We start from the raw sequence: 24,792 nt of genomic DNA, 5'->3' as shown, positions 1-24,792 counted from the left end.
GTGGACCTTATTTACTAATCAGGTGACTTCTGAAGGCAATTGATTCCACTAGAGTTTAGTTAGGGGTGTCAGAGTAAAGGGGGCTGAATACAAATGCAGCCCACCATAGGTGTGCGCAGCCTATTGCATTAGGGTGTGCACCCCAAAGTTTCAATACACATGCATGTGTTTGCCTACATGTATATGGCCCCAGTACATTACTCTCCCTACTGGCAAAGTGAAATAGAAGTGTGTGGCACTTCTCTTATGGCAGAGTAGGTCCGAGGGAGATCTTTCCCATCTCCTCACTGGCAAACAGAGCGATAATGCTAATGTGCCCTAGGTGATTAGGGTGTGCCCAGGCACACCCGGCACACCCTGTGCGCACGCCAATGCAGCCCACACTTTTCAGATATTTATTTGTAAAGAATTTTGAAAACCATTTGTCATTTTTCTTTCCACTTCACAATTATGTGCCACTTTGTGTTGGTCTATCACATACATTTCTAATAAAATACATTTACGTTTTTGGTTATAACGTGCAAAATTGTGAAAAAAATTCAAAGGGGTATGAATACTTTTTTAAGGCATTATATGTAAAGCTTTACAACCACTTTAAGTAAACTGAGGTAAATTCGTTTTTCAAAGTTACAGCGCTTTGTACATTTTGCTTTCTGCCCGTGTTAAGTCTGAAAGTGTATTTGGCTAGGTTTCTTCTGGGAACCTTCTCAGTCTATGAATTATAGCTCAGCTATATATACTAATACATGAGCAAATATATTTGTCTTTCTGTGTTATTATTCACAATAAACATTTGCCTTGTCTCTAGACTGCACAGGTCAATATATAAAGCAAATAAGGAAAAGTCCCCCCTCTAGTAATGATTGATTGAAACTTGTTTGTCTAGATAGTGTTGGAAGCCAGTATATTGATTATATTCTTGTCCTAATGTAAATAAATGTAAGAAGATGGAACTTCATCCAGTACAGACAGGAAAATATACACTGTGAGAGATACGTACTGATCTGGCTGCAGCAAATCAATTTTCAGTTGTTTTTCAGCTTTGTACAAGCGTTCCAGGGTAACCTTCATTTCCTCTGAAAAATTGGGAGATGTTAGAGCAAAGGCAAAGAAAAAATTGGAAGAATATTTGTTTAACCACTTAAGTCCCGGAGGATTTTCCTGCTCAAAGACCAGGGCCTATTTTGCGATTCGGCACTGCGTGACTTTAACGGACAATTGCGTGGTCGTGCGACGCTGTACCCAAATGAAATTGAAGTCCTTTTTTTCCCACAAACAGAGCCTTCTTTTGGTGGTATTTGATCACCTGTGCGATTTTTATTTTTTGCGCTAAAAACAAAAAAAGAGCATCGATTTTGAAAAAATAGCAATATTTTTCACATTTTTTATTTGAAATTACCCCCAAAAAAATTGAAAAATCTAAATTTTTTTACATTTTAGGCCAATTTGTTTTCTGCTACATATTTTTGGTAAAAAAAAATCACAATAAGCGTATTTTGATTGGTTTGTGCAAAAGCTATTGTGTTTACTAAGGGAAAGATTTATGTAATTTTTATTGTTTTTTTTTTTTTTTAACTAGTAATGGCGGCAATCTGCGATTTTTTTTGCCGGACTGCGACATTGCGGCAGACCGATCGGATCCCTGACTAAAATTTTTGACACTTTTGGGAGTACCAGTGACATTACTACAGTAATCAGTGCTATACATATGCACTGTTACTGTAAAAATGACACTGGCAGGGAAGGGGTTAACTTTATTAGTGATCAAGGGGTTAAGTGTGTCCCTAGGGGCGTGATTCTAAGGGTCCGTGTACACGGGACGCTGGAAATGGCCGTTTAGGAGCAGTTGGGCGTTTTTTTTTTTAGAAGCCCCTGAACCCATCTACATTTTATCTTATCTGTCCATGTACACCAGGTCGTTTACAGTCATTTGCAGGCAGTTGCGTTCAGGGACTTTTTTTAGAACGCAATTATTTGCGTTCGAACGTGTGTTTCCCGGCGTTTCAAACGCACAAACGCGTCCGAACGCATCTGAAAGCGATGACCTGCGTTTAGCGTTCACGTTTTTCCATTTTAAAGGGGAATAATTTTTTTGACCTCTAGGAACGGTTCTAAACGCAAACGCCCGCTAAACGCGGGTACAAACGCGACCGAACGGACGTTTCAAACGTCATAAAAATTCCAGCATTCAAAGGGACTTTTTACAACGTCCCGTGTACATGGAGCCTAACTGTAAAGGGGCGTGGCTTGTGATGTAACCACAGAGATATATGATCCTACATAGCAGGATCGTATGATCTCTGCAGTTACATCAGGGAGAATGACAGGCAGCTTTGTTTACATCAGCCGGGGATGCCCATGAACGAGCGGGGGCGGGAGAGCGCCTCCGGCGGCGCGCTCGCCCCCTGCAGGTTCCTGGGCGAGCGACGTAGTATTACGTCGCTTTGCCCAGGAGGGGCTGACTGCCGCAGTAAATATACTGTGGGCGGTCGGCAAGCGGTTAAGGCCATGGACACTGAACATTTTTACTGCCTCTTTTATAGGGGGGGGTGTCAGGCGTTGCAAACTCCCCCCCTTGTTAGCCTATGTGTCCATGTACACATAAACTTCTAGCAGCGTTTAATGGCAGGGGGTTTTAGAGGCAGGAAAAAAAGTGCGTCCAGGAGCAGCGACATTTTGAAAAAAAAATTGTTTGACGCTTATAAACACGTCTAAATATTTCTAAAAGCGTTAGGCACTTTTACAAGCGTCGGGTGTTTAATCTGCCAAAACCCTACTGCCAGAAGAGAAGGCGTCTAGGAGAGTTTTTAAAACATCCTGTGTGCTTGAGGCCTAATACTTCCGGGTTCTCAGGGGGTTCTGATCACTCACGAAAGGTCAAACATCAAGCCAATTGCAATTACCTTTCAATGCATAAAGGACAATGTCACACCAAAGCTTCAGGGGCTTGCTTAACTGCTGTGTCAGCAAGTAACAAGATATGCCTGGACATTTTGCTAAGTGTAACAGTAACTCCCATAGCTCCCTACTGTCCCTGATTTGGAACAAAGTCCCTCTGCCCCTCTTTCCTCCTCATTTGTCCCTCATTTTGGTCTGATCCATATAGTTGTATATAAAATGCACATTTTATCTTTCAAAAAGTGTTTCCCAGTGCTAAACCTTTCATTCAGTTTATAAATTGCTGCATTTGTAAATGTCAAAAGGGGCGTGGCAGGGGGTGTGTCCTATGCCTACATACTTTTGCTAAAAGGTGTCCCTTGTTCCCATTTCAAAAAGTTGGGAGGTATGGTTACTCCTGACTTCCAAGTTCTCCTAGGCCAGTGATGGTGAACCTTGGCACCCCAGATGTTTTGGAACTACATTTCCCATGATGCTCATGCATTTTGCAGCATAGTTGAGCATCATGGAAAGTGTAGTTCCAAAGCATCTGGGGTGCCAAGGTTTGCCATCACTGTCGAGGCCATATGTACAGGTATTGCTGGATAATCCCTCAAAAATCATTAGCATTATATGGCCAGCTTGAGAGTGGACTATACAATCTACAGTTGTGTATAGAGAATGTAAATAATTATATTTTGCGAATAAATGTATTATTTTTAACAGTTTGATTATTTAAGCAATATATGGAATCTATATGTACGGGAGAGCCATGTAAATCTAAAGGGATGAGAAGTGAACCTGGTGGTTTGGAATATTCCTGATAACTCATCATTCCCCACTGAATGTCCACCAGCTACATTCTACCATCAAAATATTTGTGCAGTGTAGTTTGCCTTTTAATTCTTCTTTTGCTGACTATCTTCAGGGTTTAAGGCTGGGTCTGATCCTTGAGTTTACATGATCTTAACTCTTATCGCACTTACTGTACATGCGAGGGTCCTTGTTTATTAAAAAGGAGCTCCATGCTCCTGCAGAAAAAAATAAAAGTCGGCAGCTACAAATACCGATTTTTCGGCTATTGGGTGCTGCCGCCGACATCTCTAATAAGGGAAATCGGCAGTGAAGCCTAGTGGCTTCACAGCCAGTTCCCTACTGGGCATGCACAAAGCGCGCTGTACTCTGTGAATGGGCCGGCTGTGGGGGAAGGAGGAGGGGGGCCGAACTTGCGGCTGAGTTCGGGGGGGGGGGGGGAGGCAGACAAGCGGAGCTTTCCTTTTTGGGTAGAGCTCCGCTTTAAAAAAAAGTTCAAAGAAGAATTCGAGCCTGTAGCTGCTGACTTTAATAAACAGGTACTCACCAACCTAGGGATCCAGTGCTGTCATCACCTGGGCAGGTTCTTTCCTAGTTTTCAGGTCCCCAGCACCCCCATCTTGAGTGTGGGAAGCAGGCTGTGGCTTCCTACTGGCTCACAGCTGACTCCCCACAGCCTCCTGGGACCTGTGATGTGTCCCAGAAGGTTGTGGGCAGGAAAGTGTGCGGGGGGCAAACTTCCACTCAGATCCACTGGGCAAGCCGAAAGAAAGGGGGTACCTGTCAAAACGAAATACCTGCTCCCTGAAAAAGAAAAGACAACTTCCAAATATGATAGAGGAAGGGGGGAGGAAAATGGAGCCTCCCTCTTTAGGTGCAGTTCTTCTTTAAGCAGCTTTCTATGTACACATTTTAACAAATAAAGGTAAGTTAACTCTGTCATATGTAACCATCAACAGTAACATATACAGCGTTATTCTATAAAACAATGTACAGCAACATCAGAAATCACCTAAATGATGTGACTAATAAGTATGTTTTTATTTATTTTATTTTTTTTGCTGTGGATTACTGCATTCTCCACATTATTCTGGCTCTTTGGTATGCAAAAAAAATAAAAAATAAAACTTCCACGTTTTCATTTTAGTGGCTGAAAAGAAAACCACGAATCACAACTTACATAAATAATACCTCCTTCTACAAACAGCTAATTTTTCCTTTATTTGTTCTGTACACATTGCAATGCACATTTACCTATAAGCAGGTCACATTGGCGGTGGTAGACACAAACTACTCCATAGCTGAGTTGTGCTGACAGATACAGTGACAGCCGAGGGATGGGACAGCCATGGTATGGTGGTGGGACCTGCTGCAGAATGTACTGCATAATCTTTCGGCTGAAAGTGCAAAGAGCATGAAAATAAATCAAGCCCAGGTTCAAAGCAAAAAAAAGAATACACACGCAAATATTTATCCTTCTGTAAGATGTTTTATCCAATATTATTTATGTACAGCTGCAAGAAAAAGTATGTGAACCCTTTGGAATGATATGGATTTCTGCACAAATTGGTCATAAATTGTGATCTGATCATCTAAGTCACAACAATAGACAATCACACTCTGCTTAAACTAATAACACACAAAGAATGAAATGTTGCCATGTTTTTATTGAACACACCATGTAAACATTCACAGTGCAGGTGGAAAAAGTATGTGAACCCTTGGATTTAATAACTGGTTGAACCTCCTTTGGCAGCAATAACTTCAACCAAACGTTTCCTGTAGTTGCAGATCAGACGTGTGCAACGCTCAGGAATAATTCTTGACCATTCCTCTTTACAGAACTGTTTCAGTTCAGCAATATTCTTGGGATGTCTGGTGTGAATCGCTTTCTTGAGGTCATGCCACAGCATCTCAATCGGGTTGAGGTCAGGACTCTGACTGGGCCACTTCAGAAGGCGTATTTTCTTCTGTTTAAGCCATTCTGTTGTTGATTTACTTCTATGCTTTGGGTCATTGTCCTGTTGCAACACCCATCTTATGTTGAACTTCAGCTGGTAGACAGATGGCCTTAAGTTCTCCTGCAAAATGTCTTGATGAACTTGTGAATTCATTTTTCCTTCGATGATAGCAATCCGTCCAGGCCCTGACACAGCAAAGTAACCCCAAACCATGATGCCCCCACCACCATACTTCACAGTTGGGATGAGGTTTTGATGTTGGTGTGCTGTGCCTCTTTTTCGCCACACATAGTGTTGTGTGTTTCTTCCAAACAACTCAAATTTGGTTTCATCTGTCCACAGAATATTTTGCCAGTACTGCTGTGGAATATCCAGGTGCTCTTGTGCAAACTGTAAACGTGCAGCAATGTTTTTTTTGGACAACAGTGGCTTCCTCTGTGGTATCCTCCCATGAAATCCATTCTTGTTTAGTGTTTTACATATTGTAGAGTCACTAACAGACACTAAATGTTCGCATTTGCCAGTGACTTTTGTAAGTCTTTAGCTGACACTCTAGGATTCTTCTTCACCTCATTAAGCAGTCTGTGCTGTGGTCTTGCAGTCATCTTTACAGGACGGTCACTCCTAGGGAGAGTAGCAGCAGTGCTGAACTTTCTCCATTTGTAGACAATTTGTCTTACCGTGGACTGATGAACAGCAAGGCTTTTGGAGATACTTTTATAACCCTTTCCAGCTTTATGCAACTCAACAATTCTTAATCGTAGGTCTTCTGAGAGCTCTTTTGTGCGAGGCATCATTCACATCAGGCAATGCTCCTTGTGAAAAGCAAACCCAGAACTGGTGTGTGTTTTTTATAGGGCATGGCAGCTGTAACCAACACCTCCAATCTCATCTCATTGATTGGACTCCAGTTGGCTGACATCTCACTCCAATTAGCTCTTGGAGATATTAGTCTAGGGGTTCACATACTTTGTCCACCTGCACTGTGAATGTTTACATGATGTCTTCAATAAAAACATGGCAACATTTCATTCTTTGCTATTAGTTTAAGCAGACTGTGATTGTCTATTGTGACTTAGATGATGATCAGATCACATTTTATGACCAATTTGTGCAGAAATCCATATCATTCCAAAGGGTTCACATACTTTTTCTTGCAACTGTATAACTATATATACGGTATGTGATTATCATAATTGCACATATGGATAAAATGTTGTTTATAATAAAAAAATAAGTCACCTGAAGCAGCATTACTATTAGATTAGTATTACTATTAGAACAGAAGTTATACTACTATACCGTTGTGTGATTAAAGATTTTCTTGAACCATAGTCTTGGTGGCCCCCTGTGCCCCTTCAAAAATGTATTTTTAAGGCCCCTTTCACACAGGCGGACCGTTCAGATCTGCCTGTGAGTTTTTTTGGTGGATCTGAACGGTCACCCCATGCATCTCTATGGGGCATCGGATGTCAGTGAAGACATGTCCGCTGACATCCAATCCGATCCGTCAAATCTGGACGGATGGAAACCCTAATTTCCATCCGTCCAGCGGATCGGATTGGATCGGATGAGAATGGACAGACGGTCCGTTCCCATTCGATTCCCCCATAGAGATGCATGGGGACCTGACAGCTGTGTCTCCGTGTATAAAAGGGCCATAACTGTTGTTCCTATTGGGTTTGGATTTCTAATGATCTGATGCATATACACAGCTTCCACAGTTCCTGATAATAAGCAGGTCAGCAGACCTGAAAAATGCCTTAAATTCACCCAAGCCCCATCACCAAAATGAATTTGTGATATTCAAATGATTCATCTCCTAAATATATAAATTGCTGATAGATGAGGCATTAAGTGAATAATGTTAAAACCTAAATTGTTGAATAGGTAAAGTTCCATTTATCTTTTATAACTTTTCTTTTTCAAAAACAAGGTTTCTCAATATGTGCAAATTTTGACAGTAATTATTAAAAAATCTGAATCACATGAAAAGTCACAGCATTAATTCAACCCTTAATCGGTATTAAACCTAAACTCAAAATGTATTATATTTCAGCTTACCAATTCCTAAATGTGGTGGCTGCATTCATTTTCTTTTTTTAAGGCTTTCTTTCTTTATTTTTACCTGGTCATCCAGCCAATAGAGCTCACCAGAGTACATCATTAATTTTTTCTGGTTGAACAAAACCCCCATGCACACATTTGAGGTGAATAGGGAAATCCTCCCCACCGAGCCTTTGTATTCTGACAGCGTTGAGGCTATAGCGGGGCTATGGCCAGCAAAGCTGATCAAGCGACAAAAATCCAACAGGGTGGTTGTATAGAAGCTGATTGGTAGATTGACTTCTGTACAACCACCCTGCCCCATGTCCCTATCCCTACTGAACAGGACGAATTTTGACCTATACATGGCACCATTATGGCACAGTGCAGAAGCCCTAGGCTGCTTTTTTGAGGAGGTCTACACCTCACTGAGATGTAGTCTTCTCCCCACTAGTAGTAGTAAATTATTTGCTGATCCTTCATAACCTCTTAACTGTCCCTGATTTGAAAGGACTGTCCCTCTTTTGGAACCAAAGCCCTTTGTCTTTCTTTCCTCAATGTTTGGTTTCATAGAGACCTCTATATAGACATGGATAAAAATGTACTATTTAACTGCCCAAAGTGTTATACTGCACTAAAAATGAAATCCAACTTCTAAATTATTACACTCATTTTTTTCCAGTTTATAGAAAAGGTACTGGTGAAAAAATGATATTTGGGTTTACCCAATCTTATTTTGCATATGAATTCTTATGGTCTTAGTTACTGGGGGCATGGCAGAGGTGTGTCTGTTCCCTGTATACTTTTTACTAAAGGGGGTCTCTTGGGCTCTACTTTTCAGTAAGATCTAGTGAGTTTCTGAAACCAGGGTAGCAGTATTTGTTGCCAATTGTCTGTGCTGTCTGTTTATATAGTATGTAGGCCATGTTAGTTACCTGAAAAGGACATGTCAGCATAAATTGTCACATTAAAAATATAGAGTTTCTATTGCTTTCTAAAAAAGGGTCACTATAATAAAGAGTATGTTAGTAGCTGCATGTAATTTCCTTCTCCCACTATAGGCCATTAAAATGTTGTGAACCCTGGGTAAAGTGACAACACCGGCCTAGGAGGGAATCCAACCCTGCTTTCCTTTAATAGATGGAGAAGAAATGGGGACAGACACAATATAGGACTTTCACAAAGGACACTACCTCTTTGTGCAGCAGGGCATTTCTTGTCTTCACTACCCCTGGGGCAGATGATGACTGAGAGTATGGATTTCTGCCTCTTCTACAATTGACTTCCCAATTGCAGTACACTGTGCCTGCTATATTAACTGCTATATTGATTGAAAGATTTATATTACATATTGTTATTATGCAACCATTCAAAAAGGACCTCTTATTAAAGTGATTGTAAACGATCAACTGGTAAAACAATCACTTCAGTTTAAATTGAAATGAAAGGCAAAACAGATAATAAAAATCATTATTAATACTTTTGTTTCCTTTTTTTTCTTATAAGTGATCACATTCTCTCTTTTCTCGGTTGCATAAAAACAGGGGGCAGGAGAAGCAGCAGCACACTGAGCTTCCCAGTGACAGGCTGTGCGGGGAGGGGGGGGGGGGCGTGTCAAAACACAGATATTCATTTGGGGCAGAGTTGTCCTATCTGGTGCTAAAGCCAGAATAAAGGTAGAGCCACTGTGACAATGACTACATGGCACAAGCTTAGTGAAGCCACAGACACTTGGGGTACTGATTAAGGGCTCTGATTAAGGGCTCTTTCACACGGGTCCGATCAGATCTGCCTGTCAGTTTTTTAGGCGGATCTGATCGGATGCCCCATTCAGCCCTATGGAGCAGCGGATGTCAGCGGTGACACCTCCGCTGACACCCGCTGCCATCCGCATCCGATCCTGTCCGTGAAATCCGGACGGATGGAAACCCTATTTTCCATCCGTCCTGGGGATCGGATCGGATAAGAGCGGACAGGCGGTCCGCTCTCATCCGATTCCCCATAGAGAGCAGCGGGGGCTGTGACACCTCCCTCTCCGCACTGCAAGCGGAGACGGAGCTGTCATCCGCCGGCTCAGCGGGGATCGCGGATCGATCCCCGCTGAGCAGCACGGATCCGCCTACGGAGGCGGACCGTGTGAAAGAGCCCTAACTGTTGAGGGTTGAGGCACCTAACTGACTAATGTCATGCTGGCAATAACAGGTACTTGGAATGAAGGCAACACAATCAGCTGTAGAAACTAGAACAGTACACACATTCTACATTAGCCATGCACCAGTAGAATTTAGTTTAAACCTTAATATAGAAACTCTGACAAAATTGTTTGTCAGAACATACAATCTAAGGGCTCTTTCACATGGGCAGACTGCTCAGTGGGGGATCTCTCTGCTGATCCCCGCTGAGCAGGCAGATGAGAGGTCCCTGTCTGCTCTGCTTGTGCAGAGCGGACACAGGCACAGCACACTTTCCTCTAAGGGCGATTAGATGTAAATGGACTGTTTGTCCATTTAATGCCGACTGTCATCCAATCCGCCAGATGGATAACGAACAGATCCCCCATCCGTCTGTTTTGATTGGATCGGATGTAGGTAGGTGTAAATAAACACGTCCATTTACATCTGCTCATCTATAGAGGGCAATGGATGGCGGACCTGATCGGTGAAAGAACCCTTACCATCACTGAGTCAACCAATTTTGTTTGTTAGTCCCTAAAGCCCAACTCTGGGAAAAGTAAAAGTATTCCCTTTCAGTGGGACTGTGCTACCACTGCAAGAGTCAACTGCTTTTTTATGTCTAGAGAACAGTAAAAGCTGTTCCCCTATGCTTCAACAATGAATTGTCCCTTGGTGTCCTTACAACAGAGGCATCCCACCATCGGAGTGCACTGGAGCCTGTGGGAGTAAAATTTCTTTACCCAGTCCACTAGACATACTGTAAATCCCCTACAAGAGAGCTTGTTTTTCCTTTTCCCAAGGTACAGCTTTAGAATTGTGTCCAGACCTGCTACTTGAATAGAATACTAGATGTATAAAAGTGTCTTTTGTGATAGTTCTGAAAAAGAGAATTTTCAAAAGAAATTCTACTGGTGTATGGCCAGCGTTACATGTGATGTATTAACTACACAGTGATTATAATTATACATACCATGTGTTCATGACATTTACTTTCAGGTATTCCCGCTTTACAATCTTAGTGCCTTTAGTAGCAGCCAACCTAGGTGACACATCATTCGTTTCAGTTATATGGCAAATACAATGAATGTGCACAGTTTCATGAATAAAGGAGTAAAAGAGTGTACTTTTCTGACTATTAATTTAGATCACTTCACTCATGCACTTTATATGTGTTTGCACTTTTTTTCCCGATTTTGCACATATATATTTGCACTTTCTTTACCTGAATGTGCACGTATTGATTTATATGTACAATTTTTCACTACATGTGTTTAACCTTTATTACCAGCGCTGCAATATCTGTATCTGTCTTCGTTTTTTACAAATTGCCATTTGTTTTTTGCTGGCTGCTGATCATTAGTGTTGGCGCGGTATATCTTCTACACACTATAAGACATTTATATCAACATTTAAAATCAATGTTAACATCTGGCCCTAAACAATACTATATAAGCTAAAGCAGGTAATTATATATCCTTAAAGTATACAGTAACTTAAGAGAAACTTTTTTTGTGTGTGGATACAGTGGAGAGGGATTACAATATCGCTCAGGTTTCTACTGCTATCGGTGTCTTTGCTAAGGACTCGATTCCTCCTCTCTATGTTGTCCTGGTGACTGCCAGTGAAAGAAAAAAATCACAAATTTTGAGTGGTCACCAGAGCTGGAAAAGAGGAGAAATGTTACAAAGGAGTCACTAGTCCTGGTAATCTTTCTGGAAAGTATATTGTCAGATAAAATTGGGTTGTCTCTCTGAAATGTGTTGTGATCACATACAGGGTGCCTGCACAAAATGATGTCAGGTTTATAGGTTTTCATCAGTGACAGATATACTTTTATGCCCCTTTATGAGTTCCTATATGGCCTACAAGTCACAATGCTTGAACCGAGTGAACTACTTGCAGGAACTAGTCCATGTGTGGTCCACACCAAGACTCAGCACTACTGAGATGCACAGGAAATTGGTCATCTATTACTGCTGCTCAAAGTGTGTTGTGAACAGCGGTGTCCAATGGAAATGTGTGCAGTCAGCATTGGTTCCAGTATCAACATTGACAGCACTATAGAAGAAATAAACTGGCAACGTCCACAGGTCCTTGGGGTTTTCCTGCAACAGTATACACGTCACACATCCAGGGCTGGTGCTTCCACTAGGCAAACTAGGCAGCCGCCTAGGGCGCATTGCCACCTAGGGGCGCAGCCATGTCTCCGCACTCTCTCTCCATCATGAATGATCCTTGTGAGCTGAGGGGAGAGGCGGACGTGGGGGAGGAAGAAGGGGCAGTGGAAGATGCCAGGTGTCTTGGGCAATGCAGGACTACTAGGCCCTGGCTTTCCACCACTGTTAGGGGGCCCAAAGAGGCAGGAAGTGAGTCCACCAGTGTGCTGCCTGAATGATAATCCTCTTCGGCTGGAGCTAAGCGGCCTTAACCCCGGGCAGGAAGTGACTCTCTGCACTGAGCTGATGGGCAGCCGTTTATTTCCCTGGGTCGGTATTAAGCAGGGAGCTGAGAAGAGCTGAACCTGAGCTCGGCACTGGAGGGTGGAACCATTACTGGAGCAGAAGCGACGAGGCACCGGAAGGGTCTGAGGAGGTTGGCGATAAAATAAGTGTGGAGCTCTCTGACTGCTGCTTCTCCCTCCACCAGGAGACGGTTGGAGCTGTGGTGAGCACTGTGGTCCAGGAGAGGAGCGTCCTGGGAGAAGGAATCAGCAGGATCACAGTGAAGGAGGGCAGAGTGCAGGCCACTCTCTTCATACCGCCCAGTGAGTGTGCCCAGAACAAGGGATCGGGGTCCCTGGATGTTACATGGAGCATCCCTGGTATGAAAGGGAATCGGGGTCATCAGGTGTGCCATGGGGAATCGGAGTCACCAGGTGTGACATGGGGGATAGGGGTCACTGGGTATAACAGGGATTCGGGGTCACCAGGTGAGCCATGAGGAATTGGGGTCCCTGGGTGTGCCACGGGGGAATTGGGTCCCCAGATGTGACACAGAGAAACATTAGGGTCCCCAGGTGTGACATGGATGAACATCAGGGTCCCCAGGTGTGACATGGATGAACATCAGGGTCCCCAGGTGTGACATGGAGGAACATCAGGGTCTGACATAGAGGAACATTGGGGTCACTGGGTATGACAGCATGACATGGAGGAACACGGGGTCCCTGGGTGTGACATGGAGGAACATTGGGGTCAGTGGGTATCACAGCATGACATAGAGGAATATTGGGCTACCAGGGTGTAACATGGAAAGACATCATGGTCCCTGGGTGTGACATGGAGGGACATCAGGATCCCCGGGTGTGACATGGAGGAATATGGGGGTCACTAGGTATGAGAGCATAACATGGAGGAAGCATCAGATCAGGGTCACTGGGTATGACATAGAGGAGTTTTTAACCATTTCCCTTTTTTTTTCTTTTTTTTGGGGGGGGCGCAAGTAGCTGGTCTTGCCTAGGGCGTAAAATAGTCTAGCACCGGCCCTGCACACATCTTACTTGTCTTGGGTATGAATGTATGCAGGCGTACAATATTTTTTCAGTGTGATTTTGGCATTACATTAAAAGAGGCTGGAGAAGTAAGAAAAAATCCATATGAATTAGGGTTCAGTTATAGAAATTCCTGTGAAGTTCACAGCTACCAGATTCACCAGATTGTCAATTAGTATGTGACTGTTAGGAGTTTGTTTGTTTGCAAAGGCAATAACAGAATTTCTTGCTTAAAGTAAAGTTTTCATGTGACAAATGGATGCTTGACATTGCTGACCTTTTATGGAAATGCTAGATGCCTGGTTGTTATGCTGCTTCCCCTTCAGTCTCAATACTTTTTGAGTCACTGGCTTGGAAAAAGTATGCATCAAGAAAGTAATTAGGAACTCCTTATCTGCATACTTGTACCAGGTCAGTGACACAAAGCATCCAAGCCAGAGGGTCAGCATGACAGCCAGGAAATTAGCATGTTCAGAAGAAGAGTTCAGCAATAACAGCTTTCACATTTCTCCCATGATTTCCTGTAAAAAGAGGCTTTCTGAAAAACACTTGTCCACGTCTTCTATTGCTGATGCTTTTCAGGGGTCACCCACTCACCCGCACCTAGCTGTTTTAGCAGCTCTGTACTCTATTGTTACCCCTACTCAGAGCTATTTAGTGCAGTGCAATGCTTCTTTAAAGGCTTCCTGATCCTGGATTAACATCTTGATCCCTACCTGATCCTGAATTTACATCCCAAGTTTTTCCTGGTCATGAATGCATATTCTGATCCTTTTCTGATACTGTCTCCACATCCTGATCAATTCTTGATCTTGACTTCACATCCGGGCCGTTTCTTGGTCCTGACTTCGTATCCTGATCCCTTCTTGACCCTAAACTCATATCCTGATCCCTTCTTGATCCTGACTTCATATCCTAATCCCTTCTTGGTCCTGGCTTCATATTCTGATCCCTTCCTGATCCTAACTTCAAATCCTGATCTCTTCATGATCCTGACCCCTTCTTGATCCTGACTTCACACCCGTAACTTTTCCTGACCCTGACCTCATATCCTGATCCATTCTTGATCCTGGCCTCAAATCCTGATTCCCTCTTGATCCTGACTTCACATTTTGGTCCCTTTCTGATCACAAATTTACATTCTGATCCTTTTCATGATTCTGACTTCATATCCTGATCCCTTTTTTATCCTGACTTGCCATCCTGGTCCCTTCCTGATCCTGAATTGACATCCCCATCTCTTCTTGATCCTGACTTCACATCCTGATCATTTCTTGATAATGACTTCATATCCTGATCCCTTCTTGATCCTGACTTCATATTCTGATCCTTTTTTGCTTCTGACTTCATATTCTGATCCCTTCTTGCTTCTGGCCAAATATCCTGATCCCTTTTTGTCCATAACTTCGCATTCCGATCCTTTCTTGATCCCCCGAAAACATATCCTGATCCCTTTTTGATCATGAAATCATATCCGGATTCCTTCTTGATCCTGAAATCATTCTTGACCCTGACTTTATTTCCTGATCCCTTCTTGATTCTGACTTCACAAACTGATCTTTTTTGGATCCTGGCATCGTATTCTGATACCTTCTTGATTTTGACTTCACATCTTGATCCCTTTCTGTATTCTGATCCTGAATACACCTTCTGATCCCTTTTCATTATCCTGATCCCAACTTTGCATTCCACCCCTGATTCTGATTTTGCATCACAATCCCTTCCTGAACCTAACTTCACATCCTGATCCCTTCCTTATCCTGACTTCACATCCTGATCCCTTCCTTATCCTGACTTCACATCCTGATCCCTTCCTTATCCTGACGTCACATCCTGATGCCTTTCTGTTCTTGACTTCATATCCTGATCTCTTCCTTATCCTGAGTTCACATCCTGATGCCTTTCTGTTCTTGACTTCATATCCTGATCTCTTCCTTATCCTGACTTCACATCCTGATGCCTTTCTGTTCTTGACTTCACATCCTGATCCCTTCCTTATCCTGACTTCACATCCTGATCCCTTCCTTATCCTGACTTCACATCCTGATCCCTTCCTTATCCTGACGTCACATCCTGATGCCTTTCTGTTCTTGACTTCATATCCTGATCTCTTCCTTATCCTGAGTTCACATTACGATCCCTTTCTTATCCTGACTTCACATTTTGATACCTTTCCTGATGCTGATTTCACATATCTATACCTTCCTGATCCTGCCTAAAATGACTTTGGGATCAGGAAGGAAAATCAATTTTATTTAATTTCCCAACCCCTTGATCTTGACAAACCTTGATCCCATCCTGGTCCTGACTTCACATCCTGATCCCTTCCTTATCCTGACTTCACATCCTGATCCCTTCCTTATCCTGACTTCACATCCTGATCCCTTCCTTATCCTGACTTCACATCCCAATCCCTTCCTTATCCTGACTTCACATCCTGATCCCTTCCTTATCCTGACTTCACATCCTGATCCCTTCCTTATCTTGACTTCACATCCTGATCCCTTCCTTATCCTGACTTCACATCCCAATCCCTTATACTGACTTCACATCCCGATCCCTTCCTTATCCTGACTTCACATCCCGATCCCTTCCTTATCCTGACTTCACATCCTGATCCCTTCCTTATCCTGACTTCACATCCCAATCCCTTATACTGACTTCACATCCTGATCCCTTCCTTATCCTGACTTCACATCCTGATCCCTTCCTTATCCTGACTTCACATCCTGATCCCTTCCTTATCCTGACTTCACATCCTGATCCCTTCCTTATCCTGACTTCACATCCCAATCCCTTATACTGACTTCACATCCCGATCCCTTCCTTATCCTGACTTCTCATCCAGATCCCTTCCTTATCCTGACTTCACATTGTGATCCCTTTCCTGATACTGATGTCACATATCTTTACCTTCCTGATCCTGCCTTAAAATTACTTTAAATCTATTTCCCTTCCTGATCCTAATTTCATTTCCCAATACCTTGATCTTGACAAACTTTGATCGCTCCCTGTGGAGACAGAACGGTGGTCAACATGGCAGACCGCTGTTCTTTCAGTGATGAACACAGGGATCCTGTGTTCCTCTTATTTAGGGACACAGGTCTCTGTGTTCATTCAGCAAGCCCATCCCCCACAGAGTTAGAAAGCACCCCCTAGGGACACATTTAACCCTTTCCTTATCCTGACTTCCAATCCCGATCCCTTCCTTGTCCTGACTTCACATCCTGATCCCTTCCTTATCCTGACTTCCCATCCCGATCCCTTCCTAATCCTGACTTCCCATCCCTTCCTGGTCCTGACTTTACACCTCAATCCCTTCCTGAATGCAGAACAGGATGGCAGATATTTCAGACCTCAAGCTAGGCAGTGACACCGGGATCAGGATGACACCCCAAGAACTAGCACCTTCAAAATAAAATCAGAAATGGCAGCTCCTTTATTTTTTATCCTCACAGGTAAAGATATATAGGATCCTATGTAGGTTTATGTTCTGCTGTAAAAATCTGAAAACTGACAGAGTGGTAAATCGGATAAGCATCTTTCTACCATACTTGTGGACTGATGACTGATGTACAGTGCTTGTAGCATCATCTGATACCTGTACAACTGCATACAATGAAGGGCTGGTAATATACAGAGGGATGGATTTGTATTGTGCTCATCATTCACTAATCAGAGATAGATAGATAGATAGATAGATAGATATGGATAGATAGATAGATAGATAGATAGATAGATAGATAGATAGATAGATAGATAGATAGATAGATAGATAGATAGATAGAGATAGATTGATGGATGGATGGATGGATCTATCTCTTCATCCATCTCTATCCATCTATCTATTCATCCATCCATCTCTATCTATTCATCCATCTATCCATATCTATCTACCTATTCATCCATCCATAGAGATAGATAGATAGATAGATAGATAGATAGATAGATAGATAGATAGATAGATAGATAGATAGATAGATAGATAGATAGATAGATATGGATAGATGGATGAATGGATAGAGATAGATAGATAGAGATGGATGGATGGATGGATGGATGAATAGATAGAGATAGATGGATGGATGGATGGATGGATGGATGGATGGATAGATAGAGATGGATGGATGGATGAAGAGATGGATAGATATGGATAGATGGATGAATGGATACGGATAGATGGATGGATGAATAGATAGATATGGATGGATGGATGGATGGATAGATGGACGAATAGATAGATAGATAGATAGATAGATAGATAGATAGATAGATAGATAGATAGATAGATAGATAGATAGATAGATAGATAGATAGATAGATAGATAGATAGATATGGATGGATGAAAAGATAGATGGGTGGATGGATGAATAGATAGATAGATAGATAGATAGATAGATAGATAGATAGATAGATAGATAGATAGATAGATAGATAGATAGATAGATAGATAGATAGATAGATAGATAGATAGATAGATAGATAGATAGATAGATGAGCACCAGGCACTGACAGACATGAACCCCCCTCAGTCTATGTACTTACCATACAGTGGATGGATGAAGAGATAGATAGATAGATAGATAGATAGATAGATAGATAGATAGATAGATAGATAGATAGATAGATAGATAGATAGACAGACAGACAGACACAAAGGCTAGGTGACATGTACTTACCATACAGTGGATGGATGGATGGATGGATGGATGGATAGACAGACAGACATGAACCCTCCTCAGTCTATGTACTTACCATACAGTGGATGGATGGATGGATGGATAGACAGACAGACATGAACCCTCCTCAGTCTATGTACTTACCATACAGTGGATGGATGGATGGATGGATGGATAGACAGACAGACATGAACCCTCCTCAGTCTATGTACTTACCATACAGTGGAGAAGCAGCCTGTGTGTCGCTGAAGCACATTAGGGAAATAAAACATGGTCCCCAAATTCTACTTTCTTCTGCCTATGGAACACGTCCCGTCCTCTGTTTCTATAGATGTATGTGGTAAAGTATATACTACTGATATACAATAATAACAATGGAGTGTGGTAAAACAATAAAATGAGGTAATAAATAGGATTCTATCATATATATATATATACAATGAATGGAATGTAGTGTGGTGGTGGTGAAATCCTAGCTGTATGTGAATGAAATGAGAGCTGTAGAATTATCTGACTCCGTGTCATCCGCTCACCATCTTCTGTGAGGAGAAAGTTTACTCCTCGCATCTTTTCCAATTCAGTCTTACCCTCGTTGTTCATTCGCCAGCTGTCAGCCAATCAGGGCAGCATCTTTTCTTTGGCATCTGTCAACCAATGATGGAAGAGACATTGTTGGATACCAGGGTTCCGCAGCAGACAGTGGTACCTCCGATCAGCCAATAGGAGGCCAGTTACCAAGTGCTCCTGTCAGTGTTCCCGGGTACAGGCATTATTGGTGCTTAGCCCTATGGACTATGAGTGTTTGTGTTTTCTTGACTGAAGAGTTCTTGCTTTTTGCCAAGTTGTTTAGTGCACGTATTATTGACAGCTGCCCCGGAATTACAAGGACACTCCATCTTTGTAAAAGATCTGTTTCTGAAAGGGTCTCCTAAAGTTTCAGGGTGCTCTTTTATAGAATATTCCATCAGAGCTTGGATGGTTGTATAGATCCACCCCACCAACCCCTGAATCTATCAGTTGGCATCTAATGATTGATAAGTGATCTATTTATTTTCTGATCAATCTCTCCTGATAACCACTCTCTGGTCACCAACTTAAGCCTGCGTTTACACTTGTGCGGTGCACAGGATTCGCACTGCATTTATGTGCACACTACATGCGATGCCTGTGCTGTGCGATGTGAGCCATCACATTGCATCCACACCCGCACCAATGATGAAGGACCCTTATTTCCCCGCACCTGATTCTGGCAATCGCACTGCATTTTTAAGAGAATGTTCACATATATGCGATGACAGACGTTGCATGTGATTCGGAGTAATCTGCTCTGCAAATCACATGCGATGCCTGTGCGATGTGAATTCAGCCATACAGATTGTATGGCTGAATTTGCATCCCATTCAGACAACTCGCACAGAACCCTTTTTAGGGTCAGCACCAGAATCAGATCGCATGGGTACGCAATCCGATTCATGTCGCAACTGACAGTGCACACTGTGATATGCGAACTGATCTGGGGTTGTCGTTAACTTTGTATTGACACCCCCCCCCCCCCCTCAGATTCGCATATGGCAGTGTGAACTGCCTGTGAGTTGAGTGCAATGCGGGAACCCACCGTAGATTCACTGGGTTTCCGCATCGCATATGTGTGAACCAGGACTCGATCTGTTTCAGGGTTTCCTTAATCTAACATTAACCACTTGCCAACCGCCGCAAGTACATATACTGCGGCGGTCAGCGCCGGCCAGGCAAAGTGACGTACCGGTACGTCACTAGCCTGTCACCGGCTTGTTAGCCAATAGCGGGCGAGCGCGCGCCCGCCCCGGCTCGTTCCCTAAGAAGTCATTGCGTGTGACCGGTGGACCCGATGTCCGCCGGTCACTCGCGATCGTTCGCCGGGACGGGAGAAAGGCAAGCGGCTAATCTAAACAAGCCACCTGTCTTTCTCCCCTGTGTAGGAATGCTAATCATACGGTTCTACTATGTAGCACCGTTGATCTCTGTTTTTACACTAGTAGCCATGTCCCATCACAGTTAGAAACACGCCCCTAGGACACACTTAACCCCTCCCTCTCCAATACAGTTAACCCCTTCCCTGCCAGTGTCATTTTTACAGTAACAGTGCATATGTATGGCACTGATTACTGCAGTAATGTCTCTGGTAACCCCCAAAAGTGTCAAAAATGTCAGTCAAGGGTCCGATCTGTCCGCCGCAATGTCGCAGTCCCGCAAAAAAAAAAAAATCGCAGATCGCCGCCATTACACCAAAAATGACAAAAATCTTTCCCTTAGTTAGTAAACACGATAACTTTTGTGCAAACCAATCAAAATACGCTTTTTGCAATTTTTTTTACCAAACATATGTAGCATAAAACAAATTGGCCTAAAATGTTAAAAAAATTTTGATTTTTACATTTTTTTTGGGGGGAATTTCATATAAAAAAATGTGAAAAATATTGTTATTTTTGCAAAATTGACGCTCTTTTTTTGTTTATAGCGCATGATCAAAAAATCGCACAGGTGATCAAATACCTCCAAAAGAAAGCTCTGTTTGTGGGAAAAAAAGGACGTCAAATTCGTTTAGGTACAGCGTCGCACGACCGCGCAATTGTCCATTAAAATCACGCAGTAAACAATCGCAAAAAAAACCTTGGTCAGGAAGGGGGTAAAATCTTCCGGGGCTTAAGTGGTTAAGTCCCGGTTCACACTAATGCGATGCAGGAACCCTGCAAATCTACTGCGTTCCCACATCGCATTCCCAGCGCAAGCAGTTCACACTGCCATATGCAAATCTCTGGGGGTGTCAATTCAAAGTTAAGGACACCCCCAGATCAGTTCACATATCACAGTCTGAACTGACATTCGGACATGAATCGGGTTGCATAAGTGTGAACCACCATGTGATCCGATTCTGCTGTGGACCCAAAAAAGGGTCCTGTGCGTGTTTGTGCCAAATCAGATGGAAATTCAGCCATACTATCTGTATGGCTGAATTCGCATCACACAGACATCGCATGTGACTTTCAGAGCAGTGCGCTACGAATCACATGCAATGTCTGCCATCGCACAAATGTGAACCGAGCCTAACACCCGCAGCAGATCGCATGGACACCATGCAAATGCTATCAGTGTGAACCAGGGCTGACTGATATGTCACACAGAGGGAAAGGGATTTTAACTGATAGTTGGAAGATACGATCGTAAGTTTTCGATCGCGTCTCTGTTTCTACTATGCAATCTCATAATCTGATTGATCCAAATAGCATCAAATTATGACCAAAGTATCTCCCTAATGCTGGTTGATGCAAAACAATCAATCATTTTCTGCCCTAGCTGATCGACTCAGTTTGATCAATTCCAAATCAATTGAAAGGAAAGTTATGGATAATATTTGCTGATTTTGTTGAATCACACATCAATTGGATAATAAAATCAAAGTGTGATTACTAGTTAAGGCAGGCCAGGGCAGGCCCCATAATACAGCACCACAATTCTTGTGGTACCCAGGGAGCTTTGGAAAAAAATCTGTATAGGCATTTGCATGTGCAGGATAGGACCTACTATATACTTTACTTAATTTATAGTATAACTAAAGGTAAAACTTTTTCTTTAGTTTAGGATAGACTGGAGAGGGATTAGAACACCTGTCAGGTTTTTACTGCTGTTTGTGCCCCTGTTGGGGAGATCGACTATTTGGCATACTCACCATTATCATTGAAAGTGAAAGAAAAAGAAAATCCCAAATTTTTGGGTTGTCCCTGGAACAGTAATATGGGGATATCTTCCATTCGGGACAATAATTCTGCTGACAACCTGAGATTTTCCTCACTTTGGATGGGTTTCCTCTCACTTCCTGTTTTGGCTATGGGACAGGAACTGAAGAAAAATCTCCCCTATGAGACACAGATAGCAGAAAAAAAATATATAGTTACATAGTAGTTGAGGTTGAATAAAGACAATAGTCCATCCAGTTCAACCTGTGTAGGTGTGTGTGGACGTATTCATTTCCCATACCCCTAAATGTTGTGATCTTTGAGATGTAGATCCAAGAGTCTTTTAAAAGTAGCCATATCAAAATTGATAAAAATGTTTGCCTTCTGTTCTTAGCTTTTCAGGTATTCAATACCAGGGCAGGAAGAGGCAGATGAGGCAACCTGCTTGGGAGCTGTGCAGCGAAGCTGGGACAGGAGCATCTCGGGCAACAAGCAGTCTCCTGATTTTAGTGAAAAGGACAAATCGCAAGTTAAAGCAGAGCTCCACCCAAAAGAGGACTTGTCTGCCTCCCCCCTCTGGTGCCATATTTGGCACCTTGTGGGGGGGGGGGGGGGCGGAAACCTGGTTTTGACAGGTACCCGCTCCCACTCCCATTGAGAAGCACTATCAGGTTTCTCTTACCCAAGATGGCAGCGCCAAGCATCCGAGAGTCGATTCAAGAATCAGCTTGGGTGAGGACGCCGCGGGATCCCTGAAGAGGTAAGTGCCCCAATAGTAAAAGTCAGCAGCTACAGTATTTCTAGCTGCTGACTTTTAATTATTTTTTTGGCGGGGGGGGCGCTGGAGCTCCACTTTAAATCTGTAGTTACGGTAAGCTTTGTTTTTTTAAGCATAAAATGTATAGTTAAATGTTGATTACCCCCAATTTTTACTAATTCCTTCCTTTATAAATGTAACTCCTTTATAAAAGTATTGCTGCATGAATTTTTATTTTAGTGTATTAATATACAGCCAGGTCCATAAATATTGGGACATCGACACAATTCTAATATTTTTGGCTCTATACACCACCACAATGGATTTGAAATGAAACAAACAAGATGTGCTTTAACTGCAGACTTTCAGCTTTCATTTGAGGGTATTTACATCCAAATCAGGTGAAAGGTGCAAAATTATTTTTTTTTTAAACAATCGTTTTTACAGGAGCAGTGATTTTAATGATGCTTAAAGTGAAAAAAAAAAATTGAAAAATTCCCTTAAATATCATGCCTGGTGGGTCCCCTTAATGTGCCTATAAAGTAGCGCATCTGTACGATGTATGTAGCCAGCTGCAGCAATGTCATGTGACATTAGAAGGGGTGGTGCCACTGGGTGACGTAACTGGGTGGCCCCGCCCCTTGCCTATAAAAGCTGTCAAAGCTGAAGAATGGCATACGGCAGGACGCAAAAGAGGCAAAGCGTTTTTAAACTTTTTCTATTTTTCAGGTTGGCGGGCGTCGTGATTGACGATGGATTTACATCGAGGGACACTATTTTTTTTTTTCTTTTTAATAAAGGACTTGTCAAAAACTGTGTTCTGTGGTTGTTCCTTTTTTACACTTTTTTGGTGAATGGGTAGGGGTACGATGTACCCAATACCCATTCACATGGGGGGGGGGGGCGGGATCTGGGGGGCCTCTTGTTAAAGGAGGCTTCCAGATTCCGATAAGCACCCCACCTGCAGACCCCCACAGCCACAGCCCAGGATTGTCGGGAAGAGGCCCTTGTGCCCATCAACATGGGGACAAGGTGCTTTATGTGGGGCACCCCAAAACACCCTCCCCATGTTGAGGGCAAGTGGCTTGTGATGGTTCAGTGGGGTGCTCACTTATCCTCCCTTTCCTGGCCTGCCAGGCTGCATGTTCGGATAAGGGTCTGGTATGGATTTTGGGGGGGGGGGGCCCATGCCATTTTTTTACATTTTGGCATAGGGTTCCCCTTAACCACTTAAATACAGGGCACTTTCACCCCCTTCCTGCCTAGACCAATTTCAGCTTTCAGTAGATGTTTGACTCGAACATAAAGCCCATCCCTAGTGTTTTGGATTAGTGTCCATCTGTACTGTGAAGTGTCATCCAATCAACTTTGCTACATTTGGCTTAATCTAGGCTGACAGTATATCTCTAAACATTGCAGTATTCATCCGGCTGCTTCGGTCACATCATCAATAAACACGTGACCCAGTGTCACTGGAAGCCATGCATGCCCATGCCATCACACTGTCTCCACCATGTTTTACAGATGACGACGTGTGCTTTGGATCATGAGCTGTTCCAAGCCTTCTCCACACTTTTTTCTTCCCGTCATTCTGGTACAGATTAATCTTAGTTTTATCAATCCAAAGAATGCTTTTCCAAAACTGGCTAGTTTTTTTAGCCAAAGTCTAATCTGGCTTTTCTATTCTTTAGGCTTATGGATGGTTGGCACATTGTGGTGAACCCTCTGTATTTGCTCTTGTGAAGTCTTCTCCTGATTGTAGACTTTGACAATGATACGCCCACCTCCTGGAAAGTGTTCTTCACTTGTCTGGATGTTGTGAATAGGTTTTTCTTTACCATAGAGAGGACCCTGCAATCATCCACCACTGTTGTCTTCCATGGATGTCCAGGCCTTTTTATGTTGCTGAGCTCACCAGTGCGTTCTTTCCTCAAAATGTACCAAACTGTTGATTTGGCCGCTACAAATGTTGCTGCTCTCTCTGATGGATTTATTTTTGAAGCCTTACAATGGCCTGTCATATGCATGGACAGCTCCTTTGAACGCATGATGTAGGTTCACAGCAATAGATTCCAAATGCAAATACCACACTTAGAATCAACTCCAGACCTTTTACCTGCTTAACTGCAGAAATAACGAAGGAGTATCCCACACCTGGCCATGAAACAGCTTTTGTTTTAATTGTCCAATTACATTTGGTCCCTTGAAAAAGGGGGGTGGCTTCCTCCGATTTGGATGTACATACCCTCATGAGGGTGTGCACTTTCAGCCCACAGCCATT

At 42.9% G+C, this 24,792-nt stretch overlaps 1 protein-coding gene across 1 annotated transcript in view; it reads right to left on the bottom strand.

Moving 5' to 3' along the window:
* The window catches only part of REC8 (REC8 meiotic recombination protein), a 74,777-nt gene extending 56,371 nt beyond the window's left edge, over window positions 1-18,406 (bottom strand). Inside the window, exons 1-4 of the mRNA XM_082243730.1 lie at window positions 18,258-18,406; window positions 10,842-10,910; window positions 4,945-5,087; window positions 1,001-1,076 (exon numbers count right to left, since the gene is read on the bottom strand). Coding sequence (XP_082099856.1) covers window positions 1,001-1,076; window positions 4,945-5,087; window positions 10,842-10,910; window positions 18,258-18,313 — 344 coding nt within the window. The 5' untranslated portion in view covers window positions 18,314-18,406. The remainder of the gene's footprint in view (window positions 1-1,000; window positions 1,077-4,944; window positions 5,088-10,841; window positions 10,911-18,257) is intronic.
* Window positions 18,407-24,792: the final 6,386 nt, after the last annotated feature.

Source organism: Pelophylax lessonae (assembly GCF_965119305.1).
Source record: "Pelophylax lessonae genome assembly, chromosome: 1".
Classification (NCBI taxonomy): domain Eukaryota; kingdom Metazoa; phylum Chordata; class Amphibia; order Anura; family Ranidae; genus Pelophylax; species Pelophylax lessonae.
The sequence above is the reverse complement of the archived record's forward strand: the minus strand, read 5'-3'. Positions and strand labels throughout refer to the sequence as shown.